Source organism: Panthera tigris, chromosome A2 (assembly GCF_018350195.1).
Source record: "Panthera tigris isolate Pti1 chromosome A2, P.tigris_Pti1_mat1.1, whole genome shotgun sequence".
NCBI classification, from domain to species: domain Eukaryota; kingdom Metazoa; phylum Chordata; class Mammalia; order Carnivora; family Felidae; genus Panthera; species Panthera tigris.
This window is the reverse complement of record NC_056661.1, coordinates 153,705,835-153,728,509: the sequence shown is the minus strand read 5'-3', so window position 1 is coordinate 153,728,509 and position 22,675 is coordinate 153,705,835. Positions and strand designations below refer to the sequence as shown.

Sequence of the window (22,675 nt, the reverse complement as noted above, 5' to 3'; positions counted from 1 at the left end):
GAGGAGAGAATCCACTATTTTCTGGATGAAAGTTGACTTTCCAATTGATACACAAGAGCATGGCTTCCTCTGAGCCACTTACCCTTTCTAGTGACATGTATGACCACTAAGATATCAAGTTCATGAACTGGGAAGACAGAGCTTTCCATTCTTCCTTGGGAGCTCACTGCCCAAGCTACACAACTTCCCCGATCCCAGCAAAGAATGAATTTGTGATTGCAAGGCCAAGGGGCGGGGCAGGGGGGGAGGTGGAGCACAGCTTAAACAAAAAAAAGCCAAAAGATCTGGAGTTCAAATAGAGTGAATAGAGTCAAATCGAGTTAATAGCTCTATTAGCTCTATTAAAGTCGAGTCACTTTACTTCTCTGAGTATCAGTGGCCCCATCTGAGTGCGAGTCTTCTAAGAGTACCTAGCCCACCACATGTACTCAGGAAATGTTTATTCTTTGTTATTCTTTCCTTTCCTCCTAGCAAAAGCTATTCAGGGGAATTAAAATTCATCCACTCTTCCCATCTTTTTGGCTGAATTACTAAACAAGAAGTTTTAACTTCAATGCTTGCTTGTAATATTAAATAATTATAATAATGCTTGTAAGAAAAATACTGTTTTATAGACCATTTGTAGGACCCTTAGCTTTAATGCCTTGCATTACAAATTCTGATTTTAGTATAAAGTTTATGGTCCCAATCAGTAAAATATTTTGACCAGGTAGCAGTGATGCCTATTTGTTTCCTAGACACGCTTTAAGAATTCCAAAGGGGCTGGGCGCCTGGGTGGCTCTGTCAGTTAGGGACAGACCCTAACTGACCTAACATACAGCATCTAACCCCAAATCAAGAACCTATTCCTTGGCTGGGAATAGAAAACAAAGCAAGGAAGCAAGGAGGGGAGAGAAAAAACAAAACAAACTTTTGTTCACACAACTTCATGTATCATTTCATTTCCTACGTTTAAAGGCTTGATCTCCCTTTCTCTAGAAGTCTTAGAAAGAAGAAAGGAACCCATCTGTCCAGCGGTTTTAGTAACACAGAAATGAACCTTATTCTTTCTACTTTAGAAGGGATTGAGTTGTGGTCGCTCTTCAGGGGACAGCTACCATGCTGCCCCTTTATCCACTTACACCCAAGGAAGTAGCCTTTTCTCGGTAAGAAGACGACTTTAGAAATCAGATGTAGCATTCTTTAAGATGCTGAATTTAAAAATCAGCCAATTACCTACATTAAAGCACATCTGTTGCCCATTTTTCTCCTCTTTGAGACAGCCTGTGTTCATTTTCGGCTGCTGCTATAATGGCTCCTGAGGAACTGAGGCCCTCAGTCCAACAGCCCACGAGGAACTGAAGTGTGCCAACAGCCACGTGAATGAGCCTGGCATCGCACCCACCCCTGTGGAGACTCAAGATGCCCTCAGCCTGGGCAAAACCCTGAGCAGGGGACCTGGCTAGACTGCACCCAGATTTCTGACCTGCAGACACTGTGAGGTACTAAGTTTTGTTGTTTTTCAGCCACTAAGTTTGGGGTAGTTTGTATGCGATGTTAGATAACTAACACATGCCACCAATAGTTTGATTAAATCCATCGGCTTTAAGGCAAAGCTCAGTACTGCTGAGACAGGCTCAGGGCGGCACCCACCCTGCACTTGGACCCTCTCTCACCTCACAGCGTAGGTGTATGTGCACTGGACACAGGGCTCTGTGTCTGGCTGGAGTGCCCATGAGGAAGCTGAACAGTGCCACTGCCCACCCCAGCTATCTGGAGCCACCCCAACCCCTCACTGCCTGACTAGAGTGCCCTCCCCTCAAGACTTGATAAGTAAAGGGGTGCCTGGACAGCTCAGTTGGTTAAGCGTCCAACTTTTTATTTGGGCTCAGGTCATGATCTCACAGTTTGTGGGTTCGAGCCCCGCGAGGGGCTCTGTGCTGACAGCATGGAGCCTGCTTGGGAATCTCAATCAATCTCTCTCTCTCTCTCTCTCTCTCTCTCTGCCCCTCCCCTGCTCACACACACTCTCTCTCAAAAATAAACATTAAAAAAAGACCTGATAAGTAAAATTGCTATCCATACCCCTCAAAAAAACTGCCCCAAATGATCCTATGTGCAACTAAACCTTCTTTGCTCCCTAAAAGACAAAGGGGAGGAACTTCATCCTTGAGAAGGAAAGAGTGGAAGAATCTAGTCCTGTGGTCAGACCAGAACTTCCAGAGAGCGGGAAGGCTTGACTTACTACTATCTAGAGCAGCGGTCTCCAAAACAAGCAAGAGAATCCACTGTGATGTGGGAGAAAATACTATTTTTTATCAAAAAGAAGAAGAAGAAGAAAGAGAGAGAAAGAAAAGAAAGAGAAAAAGAAAGAAAGAAAGAAAGAAAGAAAGAAAGAAAGAGAATGAAAGAAAAGGAAGAAAAAGAAAAGAAGAAAAAGAAAAGAAAGAAACTAAGTTTTACTGATATCGGCTCTACAAGCTGACCCTGGGACCCGCTTAGTCCATGGGGGCCCACCCGTTTTAGGGAACTGACCGTGAGTGGGCCCAGGGCAGAAAGGCAGGCAGTGGCCTCCTTAATTCATTGCTGGAGAGTGTCACCGTGTGCTACTGCAGATGTCAGGCCCTGGTTTACAGGAAGTTCTCATTATGTTAGCTCTGTGTTAATATCAGCCAAAATTAACCCTGGACGAATGGGAAAGGGCCTGAACACTGCTCAGAGACTGCAGTATGAATGCTGATATGTGAGCACCGGGGAACTTTAAGAAAATGGCAGAGATGATTCTGTGCCTGTCCCTACTGTGGCAGCCATATTAATCACTTTACCTGGTCATAAAATTTAGCAGGTCACCAAAAAATATGAAAGATTATCAAGAAGATACTTTGAAGTACAGCAAAATTTGCCCAGAGCATATACCGTGCCTTCAGAGATCTGCTGGTGGCGGTAGAACCTGTGTAAAACTTCTAAATACGTTATGTGCGTGCAGGTATGTATGTAAATAGATTCAACTTTTCACTAGGAGGGTACCTAATCAAAAACATTTGGAAGCCATGGGTCTACAGGATTCTGTGACATTTTCTAACCTAAATATCAGAGCACTTGCAGGGCCTCCCTGATTGGGAAATGTACAGGGTTAAGAAGAAAAGAGAGAAACGAGAAAACAAAATAACTAAGTTTATTTGTCCTCCTCCCCGGAACATTTTCCCTGAAAGTCTCCCTGACACCGGGCCCAGCTCCCACGCTGAACGGAGAGGAGTCTCCCCTCCCTTTCCTTCCCCAAATAACCCAAAGCTTTTCACACAGAAGCCTGAACCAGTTCAGAGTGCCAGACCTCGGCATGCCTTCCACGCGTACCAATTTGAAAATGTCCAAGCTGCCACAGGAGAGGCTGCCGGGGGTGGCCTTCAGTTCTGAGACGAAAGCCCGCTGCCTGCCGACGGCTGCGGTCAGCGGGAGGACGACGCTGGTCCTTTCAGAAGGAAGGGCTTCGCTGCCTCCAGGATGTCCAGTTTGGGGTCCAGGGAGCGGCCAAGCCCCTCCAACACCATGATGGCGAACACAATGGAGGCGAAGTTGCTCTCTAGCTTTACCTGAAACAGAAAAACTGGTTCTTGCCAAAGCCCACTGACAGAGAGAGAGGATCCCGGATAACCATGAGACCGTCCACTCCATGCCTGGGATTTCTACCACCTACCTACCACTCCTCTCCCGACCCCATCATCTTCCCCACCATCATCTACTCCCCCAACCTCCCCTCTACTAGAAATATTGACGGAAAATCTGGGGGATGAAGCACGTACTTCTCTAGGGGTGTGTGTGGATGAATGACTTAAAAATGATAAAATGACTATTTCACAGCTGCACGAGGGTCATCCCTCAAGAGCTGCAACGGCCTTTGTGAGACCGCGCAAGTGGCTTTGCTCAACCAGCATGGCTGCCTCCCCTTTGGAGCCAGGGGAATAGTAGCAGCGATTTAAGTAAATTACTCAACTAGTCCGCAAACGTACTGTTCTCCACATGCTAGAGAAAGGAAGCTCAGGTGCAGGGTGGTTAAGTGATTTACTCCAGGCCGCTGCGTGAGGGAGAGTAGAGCCAGAATTGAAACCTGGAAGAGCAAGAATCTGCTTTTCGAGAGCACAGAAGGTCAGAAAATGGAAGGCTGACTCAGGGGGAAATACTCTCTGTTAAAAGTGAAACGTTATTGGGGCGCCCGGGGGGCTCAGTGGGTTAATCGTCCGACTCTTGATTTCGTCTCAGGTCATGATCTCACGGTTCGGGAGTTCGAGCCTGTCGGGCTCTGCGCTGACAGTGTGGATTCTCTCCCTCACCCTCTGCCCCTCCCCCGCTGGCACACATGCTCTCTCTCTCTCTCTCTCTCTCTCTCTCAAAATAAATAAAACTTAAAAAAAAAAAGGTAAAGGGCATTTGTCTCCGTTAAGACCTGAGAAGTTGTCTGGGGGTCAGGTCGTGCTTCAGCACCACCAGAAATGTTTTCATTCTTAACTTAAGCTGAGGGGTGAGCTTGTGTTTGTTGTATTCTTTCTTCCACTGTTTCTGACAAATGTGTATGTTTTTTAACATTTATTTTTGAGAGAAAGAGAGAGAGAGAGAGACAGAGACAGAGCACAAGCAGGGGAAGGCCAGAGTGGGAAACCGAAACCGAAGGAGGCTCCAGGCTCTGAGCTGTCAGCAAAGAGCCCGACGCGGGGCTCGAACTCAGGAGCTGTGAGATCATGACCTGAGCCGAAGTCAGAGCTTACCCGACCGAGCCACCCAGGCTCCCCTCTGGCAAATATTTTATTAAAAAGTTAAGTGTCACTTGAATAGACATTTCTCCAAAGAAGATGTATAAATGGCCAACAAGCATATGAATAGATGCTGAACGTCACTAATCACTAGAGAAACGCAATCAGAACCACAAGGAGATACCACCTCACGCCCGGTAGGATGGGCACTAGCAAAGAGCCGGACTGGATCCTTTGTAGATTGGTGGCGGACAGGTAAAATCACGCATGGAAAAGCGGTACAGAGCTTCCTCAAAAACTAAAAAAAAATACCATATGATATAGCAGTCCCACTTCTGGGTAAATATACAAAGAACTCGAAGCAGGACCTCAAAGAAATATTTGCACATCCATGTTCACTACAGAATTATTCATAACAGCCAAGAGGGGGAAGTAGCCCCAATATCCGTGGCTGGGTGAACAAATAAAGAAAATACGGTGTAGACATACGGTGGAATATTATTCAGTCTTACAGAAGGAGGAAACCCTGTCACGTGCTACAATATGGAGGAAGCTCGAGGGCATGATGTGGAATGAAGCCAGTGACCAAAGGACAAATAGGGCGCGATTCCATTTATACGGGATATCTAGAGTCGTCAAAATCACAGAAACAGAAAGTAGGACGGTGGTTGCCAGGAGGGAGAAATTAACTGAGAGATGCCGATCAACGGATATAGCTTCCATTTCGCAAATTGAGAAAGTTCTAGAGATTTGTTATACAACAATGTGAATATGGTGGACACTACTGAACTATGCACTGAAAATGGTTAGGGTTAGGGTGCCTGGGTGACTCAGTCGGTTAAATGTCTGACTTCAGCTCAAGTCATGATCTCACGGTTCATGGGTTCGAGCCCCACATCGGGCTCTCTGCTCTCAGCACAGAGCCTGCTTCTCCCTCTCTCTCTCTGCCCCTCTCCCGCTCGAGCACACATGTGCGCTCTCTCTCTCTCTCAGAAGTAAATAAACATTAAAAAAAAAACTTTAAAAATGGTTAGGATAAATGTATACATATATTTTACCTATAAACGTTTTTGTTAAAAAATTAAATGCCTGGTGAAGTGTCCAGAATTCGGTACTTGTACTAGGTACCTGTCGGCTCTCCCATCCTGGGAACAGCAACGATAACAGCAAACACTTCAAGAGCTTTGAACCACTGTGTCCCACACTGTGTGTAAGGAAGGCTGTCTGCGGAGTTAGAGCACGGGGGACAGGAGGACAAAGCAGGAAGAGTCCGGGCTCTGTGGTCAGATGGCCGGCACCCGGGTCCTGGCATTACCACAGGCGCCGTGTGGCCGTGGGTTCGTGGCTGGGCCTCTGGGCACAGGTGCCTGCCTTGAGGATGTTGAGGGCTTTAAATGGGACAGTGACAACATGATATAGGGCGCACACAGGGAGCCCCTGCACACTACTGTGGTTACTCACGGCGGCCCTGGGGGCTGGGAGGCGCTCATTCAGGTCAGAGCTGGTGAGCCTGAGTCTTGGCCACCTGCTCTGCATCGTGTGCGACTGAACTCCCAGGAGCGGATGTTCAGTCCTGTTTCCCTCCAACCCAACTCCCTAGCGATGACTAAAGCTTTCCCCAACCCTGAGGCCGTATGGAAGCCTCCTGCAAAACAGAACGTGTCAGAAGTTTTGGAAAGCATAAAGTTTTTTACCAAAACCCCACCAACAAAGCCAACTCTAGAGTCAAGAGACAGTTGCAGGGGGGCAGGGGGGAGGCTGTGCCACGCACAGTTGGTGGGACGTGGGGAGTCACTTAGTCCTTCCGTGCCCCGTCTCTTCATTCAGATAACACGATAGAGATCAGACCTGCCTGCGGGCATCGTCCTGAGATTTAACGAGAAGCTGGATGCTCAACGGACCCAGGTGGTAGGCGTCCTACACGAGCCAGCGGCACCTGTTATCTCATGAATCCATAGGGTACTTGGAGACCCCTGGTCTGTGAGTCTCTTTTGTCCCAAGCATGCCGCTACTGCAGAGGAGTCATGGAGCAGCACAGAGAGCACAGGACTGAGAGACCTGGTTACGTGTCAAGTCCCGGCTCCACCACTGAGGCCCGAGAAAGAGAGCAGACCGGCCTCCCCCGCTGTGCCTTCTGTAGAGTGAAGGCGCCGGGCCAGACAACTTTAGGACTCTCAGCTCTGTGCTATGATCCCTGCCAAAGAGCTGCCTCCTCCACGTGGTGTTTTATTACCAGACTGCAGAGCCTCACGGGAAATGATGGGAAAGGCCATCTTCAGAGGAGAATCCTCCCTTCCCCACCCTCAACGCCTTGGCTGGCGGCTTCACTCTGAAGAGTGGCCCAAGACCACACTCCATCAGGAGCAGATAGAGCCGAGGCAAAGGCCAAGGTGAAGAACCATGAGGCCACTTCCCCCTAAGGGACTGGGGCAGGAGGCGAAGGCCAAGACAGCCCCACCGGGGCCTCTGAACCCACCAGGACAAGAGGCACCTCCTCTTGGGCCACCCTTGGCCCCGGGACTTTATGCCACACGGGAAAGAGGTAAGTATGACTTACGTTAATACTAAGCATCACTAATGAGAACTGAGGACGGAAAAGGCATGAAAAGCCCAAGTGAGGCAGTTCTGGCATTTGTGAAGACAGCTGGGTATTCGTCTCTCCAGCTGGGTATCGCGGGTACTTGGGCCGCTCGACCGAGTGGTACTCAGAGTCACCGTGAGAGGGAAACGGCCCGCCACGCCCGTGTCAGCGAACACGAACAGCACTCGCCACACGAATGTCCGCCAGGACGAGATCGCACGGAGGGGAAGTACCTCCCTCCACCCTGCGGCCGCCCTCCGGCTTCCCCAGACGCCTGCCCTCCAGCCTGAGCAGCGCGTGGAGGCTCAGCTGCGCCTCGGGCCTCACCTTGTGAGTCATCAGTAACTTAAAGACATTCGACAGAAGGCTGGAAACTTGAAGCTGGAAAACAGAATAAAACGGACTGCGGAGTCCCCACAACCACTTCTGTACCTTCCAGGTCCCTGTCCCACCCCGTCCTACCACCCACCCCCGCCCCTGCCCACAGCCACAGCCACAGCCACACACGTGCACCCACCCAAACACACACACACACACACACACACACACAGCCACACAACCACTAACATACAACCACATACACAACCAACCCCACACTACCCCCCCCACACAACCACATACACACAGCCACACACGCACACCCACCCAAACACACACACACACAGCCACACACACACACAGCCACACACGCACACAGCCACACACGCACACCCACCCAAACACACACACACACACACACACATACACACATAGCCACACAACCACTAACATACAACCACATACACAACCACCCCCACACTACCCCCCACACACAACCACATACACACAGCCACACACGCACACCCACCCAAACACACACACACACACACACAGCCACAACCACACAACCACCAACATACAACCACATACACATACACAACCACACACACACAACCACACACCCACACCCACACACATCCACAACCACACCCACACACAAACACACACACCCACACAGCCACACATGCACAGACACACCACACACAGCCACACACGCACAGACACACACACACACACAGCCACAACCACATACACACACACACAACTACACACCCACACCCACAAACACACACACACAACTATACACACACCATAACCACACACACAAACTACACACACACCCACAACCACACACACACACACCCCACCCCACCGACCCGCCCCCCTCAAACACACACACCAGACGTCGGGAAAGGGGCTCTCGGACAACTTCCAGAAAGGACCGCATACATACAAGCCCAGCTCCCATCGCACAACTGAGTTCCAAGCCCCCCGCCACGGTCCAGCCTGGGGGCCCGTGGACCCCATCCCTCTCGGTGCACAGAAATCTTAGGTGAATACACCACATGGCCAGTGCCAGTGTGCCAGCTCCTCGCTACAGGGGGCCACTCCTTGCTCTGACTTGCTCCTGCTAGTGTAGGCCATGAACTTGGCAAGAAAACGGGTTAGAACTGTGTATAAAACACCAAGTGGGCTTTGGTTCGGCTGTAAATAAAGGACACGAAGGTTAGGCATGTCCTCTGGCTGCTCCGGGGCCTTCGTCCTCCTTCCCTCCCCACTCAGCTGAGCTCCAGACACGGCGAAGCTGCAGAAGGGCCACAACCTGGATGGGGGATGGGTGGGAGAGTGGCACTGTAAATGTCCCTGCCCCAGCAGCCACCAGGAGAACCTGGTCGAGGAGTCACTCTTGAGAGCCGGGCCTCCAGTGGGTCGCCCTGCACCCGGAAGACGTGGGCAGAGGAAACGTGTGCTCTTTATCTGCCTTAACGCTCAACCCCACTCAAGACTTCTCCCTGCGAACAGGTCTCCCTTCAACCTCTGCTCCATCCAAGGGCAAGGGCAGTAAACACCCCAAGGCCTCTGCCCCTCAAGTGGCCTGCTCACTTTCTCCAGGGTGATGGTGTTCTTCCTGGCCTGAGTCACCAGGGCGGCCATCTCGGCCTTGAACCGCTCCACGTCCCTGCACTCACTGGCCCGGGCGTGATGCAGGATGAGCTCAGCCACTCTCTGGCCCTGCAAGACATGAAAGAAAGGAAACTCGGTAGAGTCAAGAGGCCATAAAACTGGACGCTCTGCCCAAACTGCTTTGTATTCTAGTTGCTTCCACCTCAGTTGTCTACCATCCTGAGCTTTTCTAATTATACCCACTCCAAAATACCTGGTGACCAAACAAAGACTTTCAAAGCCTCTGTCGGTCGCTGGGAGCCCACAGGCTCCAGTGCAGTCAGGGCAAGGGGCTGTGTTCGCCTCCTTCACCTTCAACAGCCACACAGGGGACGGGGCAAAACCAGTGCCCTGCTGCTCAGCCCATCCCCCAGAGTCACCAGGACCTGCTGCTGGACCGGACCAGCCACACTCTCCTCGTGGGCTCTCTCCCCGCCCAAGGAGAATTCCCTCCTCACAGCCGACCTGACCTCTGCGCTCCAGCCTTCCGCCTCCTCTGCCCAGGGCGCCCTCTGACCAGAGAGCCTCCCCTCCCGGTCTCCCCGAACACCCGAGCGGTCACTACAATGCCTTTCACCTCCCACAGAGCCACCCCAGGAGCCAAGCTCTGTCTCCCCCACCTGCGCAGGGGAACGTCCCCCCACCCTCCACCTGCCACTGCACCTCAGTGTTTAACCTTGGCCCAGGGGATGCTTTCATAAGGTCTCAGGCTCGAGCCTTTGGTTTGTCCCCTCAGAAGCCTCCTAAATAAGCAGAGCCTCCCCGGAATTTTGCCTTTTTGTTTTTTAAACCAGCTCTCTCTTTGGCAGGGTCTTTTTTGCTAGAAAATTCCACATCATTGGCCAGAGGGTTTCTTCACTGTCACTCTTGATGTAGTACCTGAAGTTGACTCTGTGGAGGTTTTGCTGAATCCCTTTCTGTAAATAATCACTCTCAGCAACTAGAGCCCCTCCGAGCCACAGGGTTGGGGGTTAAAGACCACTCCAGATTCCAAGGTATCTCCCCACACTTGGAGAGTAAGGTCTCTAAGCTGCTGCTTCTCACCAGCCTGCCGTCTTGCAGCAAATGGCACAGGCCAGGCCAGCCGTTATTCAGACGAGAAGCCGGCGTTCCCAGTGCCCACCCACATGCCTGCTGAGGAGGGAAGAGAAACTACCAGTACGAAACAGCATTCGGGATGCTGTCCCAAACTGTGAGCTGCTTAGAACGGGCGTCACGCGTGGGCATCGGCGCATTCTGACCAAAGACCCCTTGGATAGCTTCGTTTCCTCTCCTCTCCTTCCCTCTCCCCGCTCCACTCCACTCCACCTGCGTCCATCAAGAGCACCCCCGGCCAAGGCAGGCATTAACAAGATTGACAAGGGAAACCCCACGGTTTCCAAGAGCCTAAAAGATCATCTCCGATTCCTGCCGGCCCAGTGGGTCTCACCTGGCCCATCGCCACAGCCATGAAAACTGCCCGGAAGTTGCTCAGGTCGGCATCCTGCAGCTCGGCCACGATGCCGGCATCCAGCAGCACCAGGCGCAGCGGGCATGGGGCAGGTGTCATGGCCATCACTAGCGTATCGCAGACATCCACCTGCTGCAGCCGTGCCTCTTGACTCTTGGAAAGACCGTCGGCGCCCTGGACCAGGATGTTCCCAGGGTGGAGGTCTGCATGGACAAAGTTGTCCACAAATATCTGGAAGGAGATCAGTGCCATTCAAGGCTGAGTCACCACCCCATCACCACCAGACCACACGTGAAAAAGCTTCCGGGACGGGTGGGGGCTGCCTGGGTGGCTCAACCGGGTAAGTGTCCGACTCTGGGTTTCAGCTCAGGTCATGATCTCAGGGTTCACAGTTTGTAAGTTCGAGCCCCACGTCGATTGAGTACAATGGCAAAGAGGTGTACATTTTATAAAGCCTCGTGGCTTCTGTTCTCACTTCAGAATTTGTACTGCCGAAGGCCAGGTTGACATTTTTAAGAGAAAAGTTATTTTCAAAGTAAAGAACATTAAAAAAGATTAGAAGGGAACATGAAAAATCAAAGGCCAAACTGCATTTCAAAGGACTTATTTTTATACTGTAGTTTGAGCAATTGATATTCTAATTGCGAATTATCTACTCATTGTTTAAAGGTTCCCCCAAATTCTATGTTCTTAAAATTCGTGGAACCACCTTTTTAGAAAAACATTTCATTAATCAGACATCCCCTCCATTCCCTCCATCTGTCCACACGGTAGAGTCTAACCATGATACCAACAACCCACACTGGCACACAGCATCGGGTGGGTGGGGAGAAGTGGCTTCGAACCTACTAAGCAGGAAAGAAAGCCCCAGGATGATGCCGGACAGGAAGTCAGGTGTGACTTGGTGGGACAGGATCTGCCTCCTATGAAAGCTCATCTCTGTGGTCAGAAACCACCAGCAATCCTTCCAAAGGGGAAGAAGAGCCTCAGAGGCTCTCAGGGACACCCTCCTACTTCCTACTGGCTGCAGACCCAGGCCAGAGGCCCTCCTGGGCCAGGTTCTGGCTGTGAAGGAGGTAAGAGAGCCCGCTGCCCTGGTGAAAATCCTGGAACTAGAGAAGCCAGGGCTGGCACACCCGCAGGATGTGGTTTCCAGAGGCTGGCTGACCCCTGACCCCGGGCTGAACCTCCTGGCACCTTGCTGTCCCCTTGGCCCCCCAGCTTTCACCCCCATCCTTGATTCTGCAAGCTGGAACCCATCACGATCACCCCAATTCTGCGTGCTATTTCCTGCTGCCTTCCCCCCTGGCTGCCCCCACCGCACCCTCCCCTCTGGCCCAAGGTGCCCCTTGGAGCCCTGTTGCTGGGGACAAAGTCCTCTCCCCACTGAACTCCCACTGCACCGACTGAGAGAACACCCAGCTCTCCCCAGACAATCCGGCTTCTCTGGGAGTAGCTGGTGGTAGGGGGGTGGGGGGGGGGGGTGCTGCTGACTTTCCACCAGAGGCCAGAGGTGGAGTCGAGGCCTGCTCCGAGCTCCTCTTCTCACCCCTGCCCTGCTCTGGCCACTGGCCTCGGCCCCCACAGCTCCATGCCAGTCACGCAGTTTCTTTCTTCCCACTGTGCCGACACACCTGGTTCCTTCTTACCCGTATTCCACATGCTGCAGACCTGGGCTCATATCCTCTCTCTTGCCTACAACATGCCATCCATCCCTCAGCCACTCCCTTCTGTGCCAACTGCCAGGGAGAGTCCAGACCCTGGATAACCTCAGTGCCCACTTTCTTTACTCCTACACGTGAGCTGCTATCAATGCCAGTTGCTGCTGTTAGTACTAATGATGACACGGAAGCTAACACTGCTTAGGGCTCACTATGTCCTTTTACGGGCATCAGCTCATTTACATCATCAGGCTGAGCCCTCGTAGGTGACACCTAGACTTCCTCTACATCTCAGCTCAGATGGCGTCGCTTTCTGAATGAATCCTGAGGCTAGGAAGGGCCCCACCTAAATGACCCTCTTGTGCCTGTGTATCATTTACTCATTTGTGGCCTGTCTTCCCAATGAGTGACAGTCCCATGAACGTTGTGATCATATCGGTTTCGCTCACTACTGTAAAGTCAGCACTCAATTTAGTTTATTGAGCACAGAGAGGGTGCTCCATAAACACTGCTGAATGAATGAAGTACCATTTAACATACGGTATCTTCCGCTGTTTGCCTAAACTGTAGGCAACTTGGGCAGAGCCTGGGTCTTGCTCCCCACTCTTCCCACCGCACCCTGCATGGTGACCAAGCACATGCCACCAAGAAAGCGCTTAACAGAAAGATGTAGAATGAACGGTCGTGGTGGGTGGCTCAGCTCTTCCTAGAGCAGATTTTCAAGATGGCGGCTTGCTGCTTTCCTCATCTTCCCGCCCATGGGAGCCGACCAGTGTCTCCACCATCTTCCCACGTGAGATTTGACCACATGCTGGGCTGGGGCACCCTCTCCATGCCCATGAACTCACCATCTTCAGAAGCATGTTGATCCCCAGACGTGCAATCTTCTTCTTCAAGTCTACAGGAATCCCCGCCTGCTGGTAACTGGACACAGGCACACTTTCCTTGAAGAAAGGTCAAGGAAGAGACAGCTTTACCCTGAAAAGCCCGCCGAACACCCCACGTATTCCTCATCCCCACGTGACACATGGGCACTGCCTTCCCATCCCTACTCTTCTCAAGAGTTTTTCCTTCCTTAGAATCCCTATGAATCTGTCACCCACAAGTTAATTTTAATCTACTTACTTATCCCTTCTAGAACACTTCTCAAAGGAAAACAAGTCCCATTTTACAGAGGAAACCCACAACTCTGCCCCCCACAGGTAAGAGATGCTATAAGATGGTGGGAGAAGACAGGAACAGACCCCAGGAGAACTAGATTCTGATCAAGAGTCAGTCAACAGGGACGTGAATGAGCTCTATGGCCTTGGGCAGGGAAACGGAAAGGACGATGAGAGGGCAGAGACAAGAAAGAGCTAGTAAATAAACAGTTCACACAGGTTAGTTATTTAATTGTCAAAGCAGCCCGCTAAGACAGATCTTGTTATTCCTCAGGAGCAAATAAAAGAACTAAAGCCCAGAGAGTTTAAATAACTTACTCAAGATCACACAGCTAGTAACACCGGGTCATTCGTGTCACTTCCCCGGATCTCACCATTACTATCTTTACAAAGGAGGCTGAACCAGGCAACAGCTAAGGGCAATGATGTGACACAAACATTTGCTGAACACTTTCTCTGTGTAAACTCTGCTGAAGGCATCTTGTATTCAATGTGTCACTGTGTCCTGGAACAACCCTATGAGGCAGGGGCAGGTGCCTGCTGTTATACACCAAGAAACTGAAGTCACCAGCAAATAAAATGGAAAGCAGTTTTTCCGACAGAACGGAAGAAGGTATTTGCAAACGACATATCAGATAAAGGGTTAGTATCCAAAATCTATAAAAAAACAAATATTCCAGTAAAGAAATGGGCAAAAGACATGAATAGACACTTCTCCAAAGAAGACATCCAGATGGCCAACCGACACGTGAAAAAATGCTCAACATCACTCATTGTCAGGGAAAGACAAGTCAAAACCACAATGAGATACCACCTCACACCTGTCAGAATGGCCAACATTAACAACTCAGGCAATGACAGATGTTGGTGAGGATGCAGAGAGAGAGAGGATCTCTTTTGCACTGCTGGTGGGAATGCAAACTGGTGCAGCCCCTCTGGAAACAGCATGGAGGTTCCTCAAAAAATTAAAAATAGAACTACCCTATGACCCAGCAACTGCACTACTAGGTATTTATCCAAGGGATACAGGTATGCCGTTTCGAAGGGACACACGCACCCCAATGTTTATAGCAGCACTATCAACAATAGCAAAGTATGGAAAGAACCCAAATGCCCATCAATGGATGAATGGATAAAGAAGATGTGGTATATATACACGATGGAGTATTACTCAGCAATCAAAAAGAATGAAACCTTGCCATTTGCAACTACGTGGATGAAACTAGAGGGTATTATATACTAAGCAAAATTAGTCAGAGAAAGACAAAAATTATACGACTTCACTCATATGAGGACTTTAAGAGACAAAACAGATGAACATAAGGGAAGGGAACATAAGGGAAGGGAAGCAAAAATAGTATAAAAACAGGGAGGGGGACAAAACATGAGACTCTTAAATATGGAGAACAAACAGAGGGTTTACTAGAGAGGTCTGTAGGAGGGGGCAATGGGCTAAGTGGGTAAGGGGCGTTAAGGAATCTACTCCTGAAATCATTGTTGCACTATATGCTAATTTGGATGTAAATTTTAAAAATAAATTAAATTTAAAAAAATAAAATAAAATAATAAAGTAAAATAAAATCTCTGTCAATTTGACATATGAAGAAAAAAAAAAAAAAGAAAGCAGATTTTCAAGTCCAGAAAGTCTGAAGCCACGCCCAGGCTCCCAGCCACCCCGCTACACGACCTCCCTGCCTCATGCCATATCTGAGTTGCCCTCATTTTCTCTTGGCTTTTGCCTTTTCAGACTGAACAGCGGAGATGGCCCAGCTGTGAGTGGAAGGCACAGCCTGGGAAGCGCTCACTCTTACTTCATAAGTTTCCACCAAGACGTCCCTGGTGACAAAGGGACGCAGAGGGGTGGGGAATCTGACAGAATTCACATTCAGGAAGTTGCACTGGAAGTGTTCTAGGTTCCGAGCTTCGTAACGCAGGTCGATCTAGAGGGAAGTGGAGAGAAAAGATGAGGGGTAACCTGGGCCCAGGGAGAGCAGTATCTGGATGGCCAGCAAGCTAGTGAGTCACCACGTGCAGCGGCCTTCTGCACCTGCCTTCTTGCAGAACTCCTCAGGAGACAAGGGAGGGCGGTTTTGGCTGCGGGAACTCCTGGAAGCCACAGCTGCAGACCCCCTCGCCGCACTTGGACTCCACTGCCTCCCCGCTATTCCCTCTCTGCCCACCCCGCGTGGCTCCAGGCCACGGAGCCCTTGCCCACGTCCCAGGGCTTTCTCTCCCGTGCTCTCCGGTGGCCCTCTGGCCTCCACCAGCCCTAGACCTGTCCCCCTCTTGAGGTCCACCTCCATCAGGGGCCGGCGCTGCCCTCTGCCCACCGCGCTGACGCAGCTCCCTCCGCTCGGCAAGCCGTTCCCTTGCCACTCAAGGGACCGCTCCCATCTCTCCAGGCACCTGCTACCGGTGCCCTTGCTGACCCTGTTCCTCCTGAACAGTTCTCTTGGCACCCACCCTTCCCTCCCCCGGTCCTCCCCCTGCCTCCAACCGCTCCGTCTAGGTCTGGTCTCCTGGCCACTCCTCCCCTGTGTGCCCCCACGCGGTCTCAGCTGCTGACCTCCACCAGCCTCCACTCTCCCTCTCCATCCCCTCACGTCCTCAGCCAGCACCTCCTCACGACAGAACCGTGGTCTCCCGTCCAGACCCCGCTACCAACTCCACACTTCTTTTCCTAGAAGCCCACACTCCGTGTCTTGAATGGAGTCCACCCTTGAACTCCACGTCTCAACGGAATTTACTCCCCCCGCCCCCCATGCAGCCAGTCACCTGGGAGTCACTGCAGATTACCCCTCTCTTGTCCTCCACACTATTTGTGACTCCAGGCCACCAAGGCTGCAGCCACACCTCTCTCGGATCCACTCCCCCGTTTCCCCCTCACTACAGCTCCCAGGGTGACTCCCAGCCAAAAGAGGCACTGGGCTCCTTGACCCCCATCTTCCCTCTCTCTAATCCATCTGCTGGTGCCCCCTACCACCTGTAGGACGAAGCCTAAATTCTTTAGGATGACATCCAAGGTGGCTCACTGTCTGGCCCCCACTGCTCTCTTGAGCTCCATCTCTTTGTGCCTCCCGCTTCCTCCACCTCCCAGAACTCTAGCTTCAGCCAGTCTATTCGGTGCTGAACATCCTGGCCTGCCTCATGCTCCCCATCCCCTTCGCCTTCCTTAGTCCCTCTGATGGGAATGTTCTTCCCCCATTTGGTCCAACCGTAAACACCACTCACCTTTCAAGACTCAGCTGGAGTCTGGGGAGCCTGACCCTCAGGACAGAATGACCACTTCCCCTCTCGGGCCCCAGCTCTACCCACGTGAACCTGGAGAGACTCCTACTATAACCGGGATCGTGCTCTTTTTGCAGGTATTTATGGGCCAGTCCCCTTCTGCGTACTATATATTCCTTATGGACGAGAAAATCTCCCCCATCACCCCATGGTGTCTATCGGACTTGGAGGAGGGGTGGTAGGAATGACAGTGATGCAGAGCTGGTTGCTGGAATAGAAGCTATTTCCTCTATTTTAATTTTCTTTTATCATGGAAACTACCTTGCCCGCAGCATAAAGCAAAGCTTTCTAAACATTCAAATGCATCCCCGCCCGGGACTTAAAACCTTCCATCAGAGGACAGAAATGAAGACTGAGCACCTTGCTTTTGAAAGACGGCCAGTTTCTGCACTCTCCAACAGGGAGCCAGTGCACTTGCCTACTTGAAGCCCCGGCTGCCCCCAAAACATGTTCACCAAGTCCGGCTACTTAAACAAGTATCCCAAGGGTCCTGGACAGGGAGCAGGTCCTTGTCTACTCAAAAACCCTGGAAACGAAACAAAGCAAAGGCACAGTGTGTGACTTCACTAATTCTTCTCACCCTGGACATCAGCCATCGATTGTGGCACAGGTAACACAGATGACACAGGTAACACCAGGATCCTGGTACTTTCCTCCCAGGCGCTAAGGAACATGGTGTTTCCCAGGCACCCTTGCGGTGACATTGGGCCCGTGCGATTAAAGCTCTGACCTGTAGACTAAGAAGGCCACAGTGGCCTCTCTCTCCACTCCACACGGACCCTAGATGACCCAGGTTGAAGATGGCAGCACCAAACTTGGGAGGAAATTGGGTCCCTGGATAACCATGAAGTAGAGTCCCCTCTCCCTCCTTTGGCTCATCTGCATGGCACTTTGATACAAGAAATAACCTCGCTGCACTTGGCCTCTGAGATTGGGGTATTCTTGGTTATGTCAGTTAGCAGTACCTACCCCGACTACTACACCACACGAGCCACGACATTCTAGGAAATCACGCATTCGTTCAGCATTTACGAAACGGCCAACGGCAAGAACTATGTTAGATGCTATTTACAACCGAGGGAAGGAGGCTTCACCTGATGGACCATGAGCTTCTCAAATTCCTCCACAATCTCCGGCAAGCTCAGCCACTTGACTCCTGGCAAAAGCGCGAGGACTCGGCTGCCCGTCTTCATCAGCAGCAGGTCCATCTGTACCTGAGACAGCAAGCCAGGGTGCAACACCTGCCAGGAAGACAGACAGAAGAGGGATCAGGAGGGCACATTCACCCAGACAGGGCTGGGTCCCACCATCAAAGGAGAGCCAAGCCTGATGCTCATCAGAGCAAAACCGGATGGCGTCCCGACACCCGGGATGCTCCTGCCGCCCTCACTCCCATGTGCCTTCGATAAGGAGATGCTCAGGGCAACTCCTCTGTGCTGCACTTGGCTTTGCTGGGAAGAAGAGATGGGCTTTTCCTTCCAAATACATTAAGGTTAGGTCAGTGGCTCCCAAACATTAGCAGGCATAAAAGTCACCTTGGGGTGCCTCGTGACAACAAAGACTGCTGGGCCTCCTCCAAGACCTAGTGAATCACCTACCCTGGGGATGGGACCAGAAATCTGCATTTTACTGAGCCAGCGCACCAGGTAAATGAGTCAGGTAGTCCAAAGCCTGAGTCGGATAAGGATCTAGAGTCACAGAACTCCAGCAAGGATGCACCACGGTGGGACGGGAAGAGTCTGCTTTCAAATGCCTGTTTATTCTGCAACTCTTGCCCAGTCCAAAACTGGGCACATACTCAACCTCTCAGCCTCCTGTTCCGCTTTTTAAAGTTTTCTGGCTTTTCTTCCGTTTTCTTTTTAGAGAGAGAGAACACATCCAAGTTGGGGAGAGGGGCAGAGGGACAGAGAGAGAATCTCAAGCAGACTCCATGCTCAGCGTGGAGCTTGATGCAGGGCTCGATCCCACAACCCTGAGATCATGGCCTGAACCAAAATCAAGAGTCGGACACTCAACCTACTGAGCCACCCAGGCGCCCCTGTTCCACTTTTGAAAACATGAAGATAACAGTCCCTACCCCCACTTCAAGTCCTTTCCAGAATAAAATGGGAATATAAATAAATAGAAATTAAAGAAATGGCTACTTCAGAGGCACCAAGAACAGATTAAATCATGCATCTAACATGCAGAACATAACATCTGTTCTTTAAGAACAGATTAAATCATGCAGGCACCCACTCCTTGGCTTCCACAGAGCAGAGGATACTTTGGTCCAGTGTTCCCCAAACATGCCTACTCATTAGAATCACTTGCAGCCTTTATAAAAAGACAGGCCTCAGCTTCCTCTCTTGGAAAGTGTGATTCAGTAGGTATGAACTGAGGAACGCTTGGGAGGGTCTTTTCCAAGGAGGTGTAAGAGAGCATCAGGGGTACCTGCTACCTGGGTCGGCCAGACCCCCGGGGTCATGCTGAAAGGGAATGGAAAAGTGCGGAGACTAAAAATTGATGGAGCCCAGGCAGGGGTGACTAGAAACGAAGAGGGGCGCCTGGGTGGCTCAGTCGGTTGAGCATCTGACTTCGGCTCAGGTCATGATCCTGTGCTTCATGGGTTCGAGACCCGCGTCGGGCTCTGTGCTGATGGCTCAGAGCCTGGAGCCTGCTTCAGATTCCGTGTCTCCCACTCTCTCTGCCCCTCCCCCACTCTGTCTGTCTCCCAAAAGTAAATAAACATCTAAAAAAAAAATTTTTTTAATAAAAAAAAAGAAATGAAGAGACAAGGGAGCCACTTCTGTAAAAATGAAGACTGCCATCTTGGGCTCACCATATGGTATCTAACCTACACTGTCTGTGACTTACCCTGACCCCAGAGTAGTGGGTCCATTGGGTGGTTCCTCTAGCCACAGAGGCAGCGGACCCCAAACCCTCTTCGTTTGCCTTTACTAGACTAGTCACACAACCACTCCCTAGAACCAAGAAATAACAGCTTGCAAAGCATAGGCAGTCAGATAAAGGTCAAGCTAACAGAAATCAGTGGAAGGTAATGTGGGGTGATTTGCAAATGGGGGTTTCTGATCGGGGACAGCTCTGTGGGGTCGGTGAGATTTTAGAGACAGGAGGGACAGGTGACAACATCAGAGCACTTACTTTCACTGCCACAGGGATGAGGTGATCTGGCTCAGACTGGTGGGCAGGTGCTGAAGACTGAGACAGGACTGCATTTGATCCATCCGGGTCAGCTTTAGGGAGGAGCAGCCTTTCTAGAAATGACTGGTCGGCAAGACTTCCTTGAAACTTCCACCCCTTTCCCAGGGGTCCAAAGAGCTCTCCCAGCCTCCCGACTGCCCCAGCTTCTGAAGAAGGCTGCAGACTGGAGGCCTCGGCAAGTCTCTGGATGCTGACATTCTCCAGGAAGGCGGGATTTGCACGTGCTTTGTACACTTGGGCCACACAGCCTGAACCCACAGGTTCCTTCTTCTCAAAGCAGAGGACCCTTCCCCAGTCTTCCCCAAATGCCTGCCGCAGGAAGTGCTCAGTGTGAGTCCAAGGGTGGGGGGTCACCTGGACATGCAGCTTGGAGAACTGGGCACAGAAAGCCTCCGAGAAGAGATCCCGCCGGGTACTGGCCCACTGGCCCAGTTTGATGTATGTTGGGCCCGAGGTCTCCGTGGCTTTCAGAAGCAGATAGAGCCAGAGGCTGGAGATGCTGGGTGCCAGGTAGGTGAGGGGGTAGAAGAGAAGGAGGGGGAAGAATTTCATCAAGAGAGCCCCAGCCCGGAGCCAGATACGGAGGTGCAGAAGGAGGCATCCTAGCGGCCCCTCTTGGGAGACTCTCTGGGGTGGCCCATTTTCAGCTAGGTCACTCCAGCTGGCTCTTTGCTGGCACACGCTCTCAGGGCCCCCCTCACCAACGTCTCCATAGGCTGAGATAAGTTTGGGTAAAGTGCCAAGCAGAAGCCAACAGAGTCTGGCATTACGAGAGCACCCAGATGATCTTAGAAGGCCGAGTTCCTGTCTGAGCTCAAAACCTCTTAGGTACGACAAGCAGACCCTAACAGAAAAACGCCAGGGGGTCACCATCCTCTCCCAGAGGTCAGGTCCCCCGCCTAGGTTGCCCGCCCTCGACTTAAAGGGCACCCATCTATGTTCACGCTCTGGGCAAGGCTGACATGAGTCCAGGCCACAGCTGAGTATCCCACTTAAAAGTGGGCCAGCAGCGAGATGCGGCGACGCTCAGAGCCCGCGTGCAGGCTAACTATGCGAGTGCAAGCGGAGCTCAGTCTGGCTCCCGGTCCTGCCCTGCAGGGAGCGCCCCCTAGGCCTCGCAGCCCGGCCCCTCCGTCCCGGCTCCACCCCGAGCTCCCTCCCGGTACCTCGCCTAGACCTAAGGTCCGAGGCCGCCTGCGCCTTCGGGGGCTTTCAGAACTGCACCGACTGCGAGGGCCGGAGGGGCCGAGCCAGACGCCAGGCCAGGCCCAGAGCGGGGACGCGACCTGCGGCGAGGTGGCCGCGCAGGCGGTGCCACCCCACTCCAGGTCGCTGGCCGGGCACCCGCGGAGGGCCACAGCGAGGAGGGGCTGGGTGGAGGTGCGGGTGAGGGTCGTGGCGCAGAGCGCGGGTGCTGAGAGCCAGGAGGGAGGGGTGCGGGGGAGGCAGGAAGGTACACCCGGGTCAAGGGATTGAGAGCCGGGGCGGTGGGCAGTACGGACCGCCGAAGACCCAGACCCCGGGTACCAGGGTGGGAAGGAGCCTGGGGCCGGGAGGTGGCGGGTGGGGGCTGGGAGGGGCGGGTGCAGAGACCCAACGTTGAGGGCCTGAGGATCCGGACGCCGACAGCGGGAAGGGTGTGCGGAGGGCCGGCGATCGGGCTGGAGAAAAAGGGGGAGAGGGGCGAGGAGAGCGGGAGTCAGGCGGCCGGGGTCCGGGAGCCCAGAGCGGAAAGGGCGTGCGGGGGACAGGGGATCCCGGGGCCGAGGAACCCGCCGCCGAGAGCCCGGGACCGCGTGCGGAGGGCCGAGGATCCGGCGCAGAGGACGTGCCGCCCGCGTCTTCCGGGAGCGCCCGGCGCGCCCGCTCGGGCACCTCCCCTTAAAGCGGAAGCGGCGCGGACGCGGCGGAGGCTCGTCCCCGCCCTCCGCTCCAGGACTGCATAAATCGATTTCGCGCAAAACTCGAAGGGCCCTCCACGCCCTCCCCTTCTGCCCGTGCTCTGGGTCTCCATGGACATCTTTGCAGCCTTCCTTACAGAAATCGTGGAAACGCGCAGTGAACTGAAAGCCCGGTCTGCACACAGGTTGAGTGTTCAGCTAAGCAGAATGTGAGGAGGGTCGGGGAGGGAGGTGATCCTTGGACCAGGAGTACCAGGCTGCATTAATCTAGGGATGTGTTTGGACATTGGGGAGTGGCTAATGGCATATTCATTTAACTAATGCTTTTTGAGCCCAATACGTAACTCTTAAGCAGAATCTAGTAATATTATCGAGGCTCATAATATGTTCTGTTTTTAATTTTTTCAATGTATTATTATTTATTTTTGAGAGAGAGAGAGACAGTGAATGAGCAGGGGAGGGGCAGAGAGAACGGGAGACACAGAATCTGAAGCAGCTTCAGGCTCTGAGCTGTCAGCACAGAGCCCTTTGCCGGGCCGGAACTCATGAACTGCGAGCTCATGACCTGGGCCAAAGTCGGAACCTTAACCCCCTGAGCCACCCAGGTGCCTCGAGGCTCATAATATGTTCTGAACTAGGTATCACGCTAGGCCCCGGGGACGTGGAGACCCACATCCTGACTTTACAAGCTGATCACTTATGAGGGAGATCCCACAGGGGAAC

At 52.2% G+C, this 22,675-nt stretch overlaps 1 protein-coding gene across 3 annotated transcripts; it reads right to left on the bottom strand.

The window, feature by feature from the left end:
* Positions 1 to 3,136: 3,136 nt before the first annotated feature.
* ADCK2 (aarF domain containing kinase 2) lies at positions 3,137 to 21,871 on the bottom strand. 3 transcript variants are annotated; one of them, XM_007082619.2, is made up of 8 exons: positions 19,992 to 21,870; positions 17,942 to 18,088; positions 15,371 to 15,499; positions 13,248 to 13,343; positions 10,718 to 10,969; positions 9,229 to 9,357; positions 7,633 to 7,686; positions 3,137 to 3,569 (listed from the first exon to the last, which is right to left on the bottom strand). In XM_007082619.2, exons 1-8 carry the CDS (start codon positions 20,922 to 20,924, stop codon positions 3,426 to 3,428), a joined length of 1,884 nt encoding a protein of 627 aa, XP_007082681.2. In that variant the 5' UTR covers positions 20,925 to 21,870; the 3' UTR covers positions 3,137 to 3,425. The 3 variants fall into 3 exon arrangements, with proteins under 3 accessions (XP_007082681.2, XP_042829629.1, XP_042829628.1); XM_042973695.1 differs by having other exon boundaries at positions 3,483 to 3,569; positions 7,633 to 7,708; XM_042973694.1 differs by lacking the exons at positions 3,137 to 3,569; positions 7,633 to 7,686 and adding an exon at positions 8,475 to 8,947 and having other exon boundaries at positions 19,992 to 21,871.
* Positions 21,872 to 22,675: the final 804 nt, after the last annotated feature.